The sequence below is a fragment of the Anolis sagrei genome, chromosome 3 (assembly GCF_037176765.1).
Source record: "Anolis sagrei isolate rAnoSag1 chromosome 3, rAnoSag1.mat, whole genome shotgun sequence".
NCBI lineage: Eukaryota > Metazoa > Chordata > Lepidosauria > Squamata > Dactyloidae > Anolis > Anolis sagrei.
This window is the reverse complement of record NC_090023.1, coordinates 236,270,645-236,283,195: the sequence shown is the minus strand read 5'-3', so window position 1 is coordinate 236,283,195 and position 12,551 is coordinate 236,270,645. Positions and strand designations below refer to the sequence as shown.

The 12,551-nt window shown below is 37.9% G+C and overlaps 1 protein-coding gene across 1 annotated transcript in view; it reads left to right on the top strand.

Moving 5' to 3' along the window:
• DNER (delta/notch like EGF repeat containing) overlaps nt 1-6,369 on the top strand; it is a 196,615-nt gene extending 190,246 nt beyond the window's left edge. The window contains exons 12-13 of the mRNA XM_060767819.2: nt 736-982; nt 5,290-6,369. Coding sequence (XP_060623802.2) covers nt 736-982; nt 5,290-5,401 — 359 coding nt within the window. The 3' untranslated portion in view covers nt 5,402-6,369. The remainder of the gene's footprint in view (nt 1-735; nt 983-5,289) is intronic.
• Nucleotides 6,370-12,551: the final 6,182 nt, after the last annotated feature.

Here is a 12,551-nt window from a genome sequence, read left to right as displayed (position 1 = left end):
GCCCTCCAGATGTTTTGGACTTCAACTCCCTGAAATTCCAGTCAACTTACTGGCTGTTAGGAATTGTGATAGTTGAAGCTGAAAACACCCAGAGGGCTAAAGTTTGCCTGTGCCTGCCCTGAACTATAGGGATTGTGAATATGTAGCAGTTATGAATGTATAGCTATAGGTTATATATTCATAACTGCCCAACAAGATTTTGCCTAATGTTTCCTAGTGGTATAACCGTACCCTGATTTAAATTGAGCTGAGCTGCCTTAAGTCTGGTCCAAGGAGCAAGGTGAGATATTAAATAGATAGATAGATAAACATGCACAATTATTAATAAAATCAAACCATTTTAAAATTGATATCTAGGATTAATAAAGGCAGTCATAATATTACAGTGAAAACAATTGATGCTCTATTTGATAAAAATACATATTGAAAAGTAGGTTTAGGCTGAAATCTTTTTTTTTTTTTGTCAATCTGATTCCAGGGTACATTGATGGCTGTGCTTTATATAATAACACACAAGCACACATACCAGGAAGGCCACCAAAATACCTACTAGAATGGCCATAAGAATCATCCCTGCAATGTTGCCACTGTGTAATTTTGTTTGTGAACATGTCCTGTCTGTGATCGCAGCCCTAAACCTGTATAACCAGCTAAATTCAAAATGTATATCAATGAATATAAATGATCCCAGTTGGATGGCTATTAATCAACACTGAGTTATTTTCTTGATTCCAGATCTACAGTGGAAGTCTGGACACATGGCTGAGAGCCTGACGAACATGCCACGCCATTCTCTCTACATCATAATTGGAGCCCTGTGTGTGGCATTTGTCCTAATGTTGATCATTCTAATTGTGGGCATCTGTCGCATCAGCCGCATTGAGTATCAGGGCTCCTCTAGACCGGCATATGAGGAATTCTACAACTGCAGGAGCATTGACAGTGAATTCAGCAGTGCCATTGCCTCCATTCGACATGCCAGGTATGTTTGGGGATTATGGGGGTGGTCTAGTTTTATCAAACATCTCCCAACTTTTGTTCCTCCATGTGTTTTTGACTTCATTTCCCATAAGCTCCAACCAACTTGACTGACTGTCAGGAATTTTAGTAGTTGAAATTCAAAACCTACAGAGGAACAAAGGTTGATCCACCAGACTAGACGATAAGCTTGTACCCTGGCTTTTCCTCTTTATGCATGAAAATAAGCAAAGCTAGACAGAATGTGTTTTAAAACGCATACCATATTTTCTTCTAATGTGAGTCCTCACCTGCAGCTCGAGAATCATATTATATGGGATACAGAACAGAATTTTATGTGATTCTGTACTTAGTTTTTATAAACATGCATACACGCACGTAGCTTTCTCTTTATTCCTTTGCTCTACACATTTTTATTAGAGTATCATAGCAAAAATATTAAGGTCTTGAAGCATATGTTTTACTTTAAGGATTTAATATTTCTGTTGTGTTAGTCACTGTAATAAATCTGTGGGTTAAGTGAATAACTGCATCCTTCTGGGATCCAAAACAAATTTGTCTGAAGCACTTTTCCTGCTTTAGAGACTCTTTCTCTGTGTGTGTTCACACATACACAAAATGAAACAGGACCAATGGAATAAAAGCAAATCAGTAACCTTTAAGGTACAAATGTGCAAAATCCTCATGAAAAATATAAGAATGCAGCTGTTAAACATTAAATACAATGACTGAAAAGGCTGAGAATGAAAACAGCAGAAGATCTAGACAGCAGCATTACAGCTCAGTAGAAGAGATGCAATTGTAGATAACTGCAGGAAGTACCAAATCTCATGGGGCACATATTCCACTTTTGAGAGGGAAAGCAGAAAAAATAGTCCAGCCACAGTAATCATGCCATGGAAAGTAAAAGTATGCAAAGAATGGTTATGGTAAGTCCAGGGTGGAAATTTTGTGACTCTTCAGTTGATGATCAACTGCAATGGCAAAAATTCCTTAGGAATGTAGTTTTTCAGTATGTTTATTCTCAAAGGCAGCAATGAGTAATTTTGGCAATGCTCTTCCCACTGCAAGAACATTTTCTTGCAATTTTTTATTCACAATTTGAGACTTATTCTGCAAAAAAAATCAATAAATCAATCCCATCAGTGTTTTTAATTCAAGAAACAGCTTTTTCTGAATGGAAAATAATATGTGCAGAAAGTAATACTGCAAAAGTATTGTAAATGTGCAAAAGTATTGTAAATTGAGATTTATTCTGTGTAAAATTCCCACAGTTGATTTCAATTAAAAAACCAGAATTTTCTGCATAGTAATGAAGATTTCTGAATTGAAATACTGTTTTCTGTAAAAGGCTGATCTCTGCAGAAAAATAACTATTTTGCACATAAATGCTTCCAAATGGCAAACATTCTAATCAGATCAGAATTCTTTTCATCATAGTTTTTCATCCTGAAAAATACGTTTTTGGGGCATTTTTCAAATACTTTCAAATATTCTTTCCATCTCTAGCTCCTCAATGCTTGCAGTGCTGAGGTTGCTGTGACTTGCAATCCAGCAACCTCTGAAGAGGGGAGATGTAGCTATGTCATTAGGACTTCTGCACAAGTAGAGCCACCAGCATGACCATGGTCATAATCATGTGTCCTGAGGCACATTGTGCTGTTGACTGAAAAGGTGCTCCCATTACAAAATGAAACATGCAGTGGTCCATTGTGCATGATCACAGTTATCTAGCATAGTTGCTCATCATATCAGGTATGTAATTTCATCATGCTATAATTGTGCTTCATAGTCTCTGATGTGCGATCTCGGCCAATGCCTCACACTCCCGTTTTGCAGAACTGATCCAGTGTGATACTGTGATCGGTGATGTAAAAAACTGTGGATAGGTCTAGGAATATTAATGTGGTAGTATTCTCACATCTTCTCCTCAGGTAGGTCATCAGTGAAAGCCACTGATGCTATTGCCATACCATTCTGCAACATGAAAACAAATTGAAATATTTTCTCCAAGAATATCTGAAGTTACCCAGCTATTAATAGTTCTATAGGGCAGTAGTTCTCAAATAACTCTTCATCAAAGGAAGTCCTCTTCAGAAGCATCTTGCAAATTAACTAGCATTCCCCTAGACATAGTGGGGCCACTTTCAGCAAGGAGCCCAACAACACATGGGGAAGCAATGCACAGGAGCCTTCCCATGTTTCTTTCCCAACAATGGGGGGAAGCTGAACAGTGACGCTTTCCCCCATGGGATGAGGGGTACAATAAGGAGGACAATGCGGAGCATGAAGTGGCAGGTTGTCCACATACTGCACCGGGAGCCCATAGTTTCACCACAATGCAGGGCAAATCCATGGGCCTTTATGATGAGGTCAATGATCAGTCCCCCTCTTCTAGATGTTAACAGCTAAAATTGGTAACCCAGCTTACAATACAAATGCAATGTTGTTTGATCCTTTCTCCTTTTTAAAAGTCTTTCTGTGATTAGAAATCCTGTTGAGATTTTGTGTGAACATAGGAATGTCCATTTTTATAATGTGATGGCATTTTGTGACATGCTGTTATAAAATATTTACTTACACTGGAGAGACAACCTCATATTTACTCACATATCCCATCCTTATTTGGTTTTCCTTATTAAATCCAAATAGCTGTTTTCATATCAAGTTTGTTTTTGGTGAGACAGCACTAATCATTCAAGCAAAGGAAGTGTTTGAGCCATTATTGCACTAGGGTTATAATAGAAAAACACTGTAGGAGTTGTATGCTTCTGTTTGGTTTTAATTTCCAAAGGTGTTTGGCTCAGTATCTTGAAAAGCCAATTTATCAATGTACTTGATTACATTTGCCCTTTAAGTGGGATTGTTTTCAGATGAGACTTTTATCATGCAATCAGACTACATCATTCACAGAATTTGCAGTTTGTTGTCTTCCACTGGTGATTTTCTCACATTTTATCACTGTATTAACCATCTTTTACGGCTAAAAAGATGGAATAATTGTGCATGCTTTCGATTGTTAGTGGTTGGAGCTGCATGTATTTTTCCCCGATGAACTTTGTGTGCATACATTTTTCTCACCATAAACAAAAGGGACAAAAAGGTTGTGGCAATGATTGGCTAGCCCATTCCAGTCATTTTTCTTTGAAGATCAAGGAACAGTCCATCCGGACACATTGCTTTGATGCAGAAGTATCTATTCTCTTTCCTAAAATGGAGGGAGACCTTTTATTTCAGAGGTGGGCAACAATGGCTATCTAGCTGTTGTTGGGCTTCAACTCTATCAGTCCTAGCCAACCAAATCGATTTGAGAGGGATATTGAAAACTGCAGCACAGAATCATTTGGGAAGCCACAGTTGTCCACTGCCAATGTGTCATAGAACAGGATTCCTTTCCGTTTGCATAGTGCGAAAAGGGTAGACCTTAATCCATCAGTAGAGCGACTATTGTTGCCAGTGTTAGCTGCTCTGAGTTGCCAGTGTTAGCCGCTCTGAGTCTCCCCTTGGGGGTTGAGAAGGGCGGAGTAGAAATGTTGCAAATAAATAAATAAATAAATATGTTGTGTTATTTTTTAGACAATACATTATAGGATAAAACTATCTGACCACTCATTCAGGCCGAACTGAAGGGTTTCTGTAGTACTGAAGATTGAGGAATTGGAGAATTAGTTATTGTTATCTAATCATGGAGCATGTTGAAACAGGTAGCTCAAAGGTTTTCCACAATTGCATGTTTCACTGTGTCTGGCGACAAGGAGGGCACTGCAGTCATCATTTCCCAGTGCCCTGTTCTGCAGCATCTTAGAAATACTTCAGCTGGGGCACTGCCTAACTTAAGCGTTCGATTTTGGGGATCGGTTCAGTCATAAATGATTGGCAATATGAATCCCTAAAGTTATCAGATCCAGCTTATGATTCCAGAAATATTGAATAGGTTCAAGTCATCGACTTGTGTGAAAGACTTTGGTCAGTATGTTCTCATGCCACCTATACTTCAGATTTAAATAAATTTTGTAATTATCTTTCACATACCAGTGGATCAACAGATCCCTAATACATGTTTGTTGCTTTTTGCCATCAAATTGGCTTAATAGCATCCTATGAATGAAAGACTTCCAAAAGCCCACCACCCATAGTCCTGATCAGGTCTTGCAACTGAAGGCGACAGTTTCTTTGATATCATTTTTAATATAGTCTTCCTCTTTTCCTGTTTCCTGTTCACCTTACCAAACATTATGGGTGTTTTCCAACAATTTATGACTATTAATGTGTAATTCCACTCTTTCTTCTTCTTTATTTTTGGGGGTTTAGGTTTGGAAAGAAATCTCGGCCTGCAATGTATGATGCAACTCCAATTGCTTATGAAGACTACAGTCCTGATGACAAACCTTTGGTCACACTGATTAAAACAAAAGATTTGTAATCTACTCCAGGGTTTTGTGGGTATTATTTTTCAAGAGGATGGGCTACTGAATTAATTCAAATATTTTTAAGATGAAGAAAGTGTAAGAAATTTAAAAATGTTTAGCTGCTTCAAAATTTTCTGTAGATTATTTAAGAACAGGTTTTCTGCAGCTTTTAGTTTGGGGAAAATATTTTAAAACTGAAGTTCACAATTTACCTTTTAATGTAGTTTCAGCTTTAGAAACTCTAATCTTAACAATAGTGTGTGCTTCTACCAAGCTCAGAAGTTGAACCTGTGTGGTTGTTACAGATGGAATATGATATGTTAAGCAATGTCAAGTTTCTCTTCAACATAACAGTGCCAGCATTCTCAGTAGAGTTAGGAAAAAATGTAAAACTTGATATATCCATTACTGAAAAATGAAGTCTGAGATGTTTGTGTTTGTGAAAAGGAATCTAGTAAAAATTATTACTCTTAAACTGAATGAATTAGCTTTCTCCCTCTTTTGTGCATGGATACTTAACCTATTTCTGCATTATGTTCCTGAATCTTGCTGAACATACTCTTGAGTTGATGTTTGTCATTTTTGTAATAGTAATCAAGGTAGGCTTTGTAAAAATGACACACAATTGAAGTGCCTATTCAGGCAAACAAAGGATCTGATCCTGCTGCTTTTGAAATGAGTGGATAGTGTGCTGTCCTCTGATTTAATGTTGCTCAGGATCAGGTCTTTATATTGGAACTATATTTTTCTTTAAAGGTCAAAGTTTTTTTATAGTGTGAGTAAACAAAACTTATAATTTGAACAGTTTGTCTCTCAAATCTTGTTAATGTACAGTATTATTTTGTTTCAATATTGTGTATTTCTCATAGTGCACCATATTTATGTGTGTGTGGGTTTTTGTGGCTCTACTTGATTGTTTATGTGCTTCAAAATTCTTGCTTATTTGAAAAAAATATTGAATAAATGTGATCAGTTCAAGGTAGTAGCTGGTCTTTTGTTCTTCTTCAGTAGGAGTAAAAAATGGAGTTATAATCACTTTTCTCTGAATGCCCTTGATTTCATGCCAATTGACTAACGGCCATAACAGGAACCAGTCTGGCAATGCTGGCATCAAATGCCCTGTATTTAAACCCTTGGAATGTGTTCATATTGAATTATTTTTCCCCTGTACTACATAATGGAATACACTTAATGTAGATTGTAATATGTAACACAGGCAGCCCCCAAGTTACAAACATCCAACTTGCAAATGACTCACAGTTAAGAACGGGGCTGGGAAAACAAGAAGTGACAGAAATCTGTCCCTTGGAAGGGAAATTCACTCCTGAAAGAGTTATCATGGGGAAAAGGTGTTTCCACTGAAGCTTTCTCGCCAGTCCTTGTTTCCACAAGAAGCCATTTTTTTCTTCAAAATCCAATTCTCACAGGGACAGAAAGTGAAGTGAAATATTCTGAATAGGGGCACAGACAGCAAAGCAACACCACAGGGGTGTTAACTTTTCCCTATGTTATCCAAAGCTAATATATATATTTGTCTAGAATTGCACTTACATAAGGAACCTGTTCTGACATACAAACAAATTCAACTTAAGAACAAACCTGTACAGAACCTATCTTGTTCATAACTTGGGGACTGGCTGTACATCTATATGATGTAAGTGTGGATATTTAAATTTAGCAATGTAATGGATAAATATTATTCTGTTTCCGAAACAGACATTGTATACTGACAATCATTTGATTCTGTCATACTTTCTTCTTGGTACTTGGTGCACTTGGCTGTGGCTGTTTGATTTTCACGTAGTGGTGTACCACTGAACATCTGAACATAGTAAAGGCATAGATCAATGTTGTCAAGATAACTGCTGACTGCCTGTCAGCTTTGTTGATCATTGTCATCTAAAGCTGATAAAGGGAGAAAAAGCAATGTGATAGTTGGTTTCAGAACACTGACTTGATTTATCACTGCCTTCCTAGAAATAACATATTAGTGTTAACTTCACTGCACATTTTATCACATAGAAAGGATGTAACGGTCACAGGACAAGTATGGCATGAAGCAATGAGACTAGATGGCACAACAGGAGGGAGGGTGCTTCCACAAAAGATGACATTAATGAGGCCTTCAAAACCTTCCCCTCAGTTTTTGAAGATCTCATGAATAAGGCCAGTTGGGAATCATGAGTTTACCAGCCTTGGCCTGATGGAGGGGCATGGCCTCCCAAACAGCCTCATTCATGCTGCCTGCCTCTCTGATGTGTGTGCCATTGGGTGCATTACATTCAAGGGCAATTCTTTCTTTTTTTTTTAATGTGCACCTTCAAAATTGAGCTATGCATTACATTCAGTGGTGCATTATATCCAAGAGGAAGGCGCATCAAGCCAACCCCGACCAATGCCCTCACTGTGGGAGAAGATGCAGGTCAAGAACAGGGCTCTACAGTCACCTACGGACCCACCGCCAGTACACTGATCTTGGAAGACTAACCTACTCGGACAACGAGGGATCACCTAAGTAAGTAAACTGTACTGAAGTAAATATGATATTCTAGAATATACCCAGAATCCAGTCATTAGACACATGGCCCACTCTTTTGTCATAGTTTTCACAATGTGTTTGTGACCATGCAGTAGTTTAGTTTCCCCAGTAATGAAGTTCCAAAGCTTGGGAGTAGTCATGGAATTCACGTTCTTCTAGATGTGCTTTGTGAAGGTGGCAGAACCACAAGAAAGGCTCCCCTTTCTTAAATCCCACATCAGGATATATAAGTTCTTATATCCCAGATTGGCTTGTATAGGAAGTTATGGTCCTTTGAAAGTTCAGCCATAAAGAGTACATGGATTTCACTGCTATAGCTAAGCAGAGCTTAGGCCTTGCATATAGAATAAAGTTTCAAATTTAGTACCACCATTGCTAGTGAAAATAACTAAAGAGAACTGGAATACAGAAGCCAAACAAAAGCTGGATGGCCATTTGTCGGGGGTGCTTTGAATGTCATTTTCCTGCTTCTTGGCAGGGGGTTGGACTGGATGGCCTGCAAGGTTTCTTCAAACTCTACAATTCTGTGATTCTTTATAAGATCCAACATATATATCAACTCTAGAACAGGGATTAGGTAACTTGGATTCTCAGGTACTTTCCCATAATCCCCTGCCACTGATCATTTTGGCTAGAGCATTTGGGTTCAAGCCATTTAGAAGTCCAAAGCTACACTATCTCTGCTCTAAGTCATCTACTACTAGCTGGAGAAGCAAGAATCCATTCACACTGTTGGCTTTTGTTTCCCCACATGCTGCCCCTATAATCCTTGTAACAATGCGTAATAATAGACAATTGTCATCTTAATGTTGATTTGTGGGATTAACATAACTCAAAAACTACTGACTGGATGAATTGACAACAAATTTGGACACAATATACACACATCAGGCCAATGAGTGATCATCACTCATGAAAACACTGAAAAACACAGCAGAAGAGACTTAAAAGTCAAAAAATAAATAAATGATTACAAAAAATAAACAATTACAATGCACTCTTTTGTCATAGTTTTCACATAGTTTTCACACCCATACACACACATATGCAAATGCACATATATACACATATACACAAATATATTGACACACAAAGCACAAAGCACATATACACAGACAGGGCCACAGCAAGGCATGGCAGGGGACCGCTAATAATAATAATAATAATAATTATTATTATTATTATTATTATTATTATTATTATTTGTATACTGCCCTATCTTCCTGAAGGGACTCGGGGCAGTTTCCAACATATAAGGCAAGCATTCAATTGCCAAAAAGAAATCCATAGAGACAAATTACATCAGGACAAGCATATTAGACAATATAAAACAATCTAATTTAACTTCATAAACAGAATAACAGAAATTAAAAACATCATAAAATGCAAAAATCCTTCTAAAACACATTAAAAAGCAGTGGAGCTGCTTTAATGGGGACGTCATGTGTTCTAGTTGAACCTTAGGATTTTTTAAACAAGAGATCTCTTTTCAAACTGATATTTGACACACTGCAGAATACCTAAATTTAAGGTAGGGAAAACAGTCATGACAAGTAACCAGCATTTGACACTTTCCATGGTTCAAGTGACTAAGAGACGGGAGAAGGAATTTTGGTGGCATTTTCCAACTTCAAATCCAAACAAAAAAAGGCTGCTGATATGCTGTATTTTTAATCCAAACGCTGGTATAGAAATGTATCTCGTTCCTTTCTGACCTTGAATGCTGATGTTTTGATTATTTCTTTTAATAAATCTTAACCCATTCACAGAGATGTTATTTCATCCCCTTGGTTCACTGATCCTGAAGGTGACATGCAGTTTTTCCATTGTCTGTCTTTCTTTTCATAGCATGAGCAAAATTCTTGCTATCAGAGCAGCAGCATTAGTTCATGAAGTCACCAGGAGAACAAAAAGCCCTAAGATTTTACCCCATGTTCATCCTCTGCCGTTCTTTTCAGCTGTGCTAATGATGAAGTAAGACACAATCTCCAGATTACTGTAATATACATAACCACACAATAGAAAAATCACACAACACAAACTACTCGGTGAATTTTATCAATTTCAGCCCAATTCCAAAGATCTTTCTTGGAATGGCATAAAAATATTATCTTACACTCTTCTGCACCATACGTGTTGTTGTTTGATTGCTCTCTCCCTCCCCTTATAGATTACATGTACTTTGCAGGATCCCAGTGATGCCTCTTACGCTGTTTTTTTAACCTTGCTTCTTTTTCTTTCTTTTTTCTTTACCTTGGGCTGAACTTTCTGTTCCTCTATATTGTGTGTCATTGCACAGACCTCACATTTTATCCAGGAAGTCACCGGGTCTGTCTCTAGCAGCTGCAGGTGGCAGGGCTTGAAAAGATGCCTGCATCAAAACCTGAAATGCTATTCTAGTCGGTGTGTAGGCTAGATTGGACAAGTGTAGCAAGTTTTAGAGCCAATATTCTGTTTCTCAGAGATGAATGGGCTGCCAAAAAATGAAAACAAAACAAAACCTGTAAATGACCAGATATAAATGTCTGTTTTTGTTGTTGAAAAAATTGGTATTTTTAAAATGGTAAACTATAGAGGAGAGCCGGCAACCTATTTGCTACTCATGTAAATTAAAACGGGTTAAGCAAAAACCACAATCACTCCCTCAATTTTTGTTTTCAACAGCTTTTCCATCTGTACAACCAAATACACAATATGTATAGTGCTTATTCACTAGGAAGGATGCCCAGGTTCAGATCTGCCTAGAGATTATTCAGTTTGTCCTGGAAATCCTTCTTCTTTCTAAATGAATGAAGGCTCAGGGCAAAACTATATAATTCACAGTGCAGAGTAGTAGTTATTAGTCACAAGGTCCCTAATTGAGGTTAATGCCCTAGAATGGGATCAGAAAGGGGTTTAATTCTTTGTCAGCCATCTCCTAGAAGCTTGATCTTTGCACGTGGGGAATAGATCTGTTATTAGCATTTCCAAAAAGGCATATTGTTGAAACAAATGAGGGCTAGAATTATTGATTGCTATTATAAATGCATAACTTAGATGTATTTCATAACTGATTCATGGTCACAATTCCTACACATTCAATATTATGGGAAATGCATAGAGATAACAGACGTCCCCTCAAAATTGACTTAGTGGGCAGAAGCTGCTGCAAGTAACAAGAAATCCATTCTCTTGTTGACCAGGATGCAGAAGTGTGACATTTCTACCTCTTTCCATGAGTGATCTCCAGCACAAGGACGAACTGAGATAGGGATCCTGTGTCTACATGTTGCACCACAAATTGTTTATGAGAGAGAGAGAAGGAAAATCAGTCTGTTTCCTCCTGATCAACAGGAAAACAGACACCCATTGCTTGGAACAGATATGGCTCAGAAAGTCAGGATTGAGGGGAATGTGTGTGCTTGGAAATACTAAATCTCAGATAGGATGTTTTCCCCAATTAATATTGCAGACACGAGAGCCCTGATTTGCATTGAGATTACAATGGCATGTATATTGTTGAGGCTGTATAAATAACTACTGCAGTTATTACATCTCCTCCTTCTTGTAATGGTAACAAATGTGGCATTCTAGTTCTCTGCCTATGATTGAATGATACAGTTAATTGGAAAATAAATTATTACTTACATGCCTTTTGATAGATCAGAGTAATAGTTCTGTAATGCCCCTCTTCACTTTTAAAGTTATCTCATTTTACCATGACACCTACACACTTAATGCATATTCCTCGTGTGCTTAAAGTACTTTATTTATTGGTATCAGCCTATAAACTGGAACTTGAATCTTCTATGGCAGTGAACATTCAATCATTTTACAGATACCTAACAGTTTAGCAGAGGTGCTAAGAAACCCTGCTAGTGAATTGTGAATATGCATGAGACACTGGCAAAAGTATCCAAATGTGCACTGGCATTCCCTAGATGATGCTCTGGTGCACAACAGAACTAGTGAACATTGGTAATCCCTATGCATATTCATCATATTGTACATAGTTCCTGATATGCATTGGTCATTTTGTTGGCTCCCCTACAGAGCAATCTCTACTGGATACAGGTATTAAGAACTGCTCAGTTTTATTTCCTGAATACTTATGTCTTCCTTAAAAGATGTAAAAAAGTCCAGCCTGCATTTCTATGTAAAAAGGCACCAAAGATAATGGCAGCAGTCTTTGGGTGTGTTATACCACCTTAATAAAGAATTACTACCTTGCACAACCAAAATCACACTTCAGCCTTGATGTGCAATGTGAAACCATGCATAGCCATGCACAACTATATATTCAGTGTGCAACATGCAATGCATAATTATGTGAAATGATATCACATATATAATTCACCTGATATATTCTTTAGTTGAATACAGATATTACACATCAGCCAAAAACTGCACATATAAGGACATTTTTGCATAAGACAGAAACAGGATGCAAGCCATTGTGTAGAATTACCAGCTTACCTGTCCAAACATATATCTCCTTATGAACCAGCTAGGCACTTAAGATTTTCTGGGGAGGCCCTGCTCTCGATCCCGCCTTCGTCACAGGTGCACCTGGTGGGGATGAGAGACGGGGCCTTCCCAGTGGTGGCCCCTCAGCTATGGAACTCCCTCCCTAGGGATATTAGATC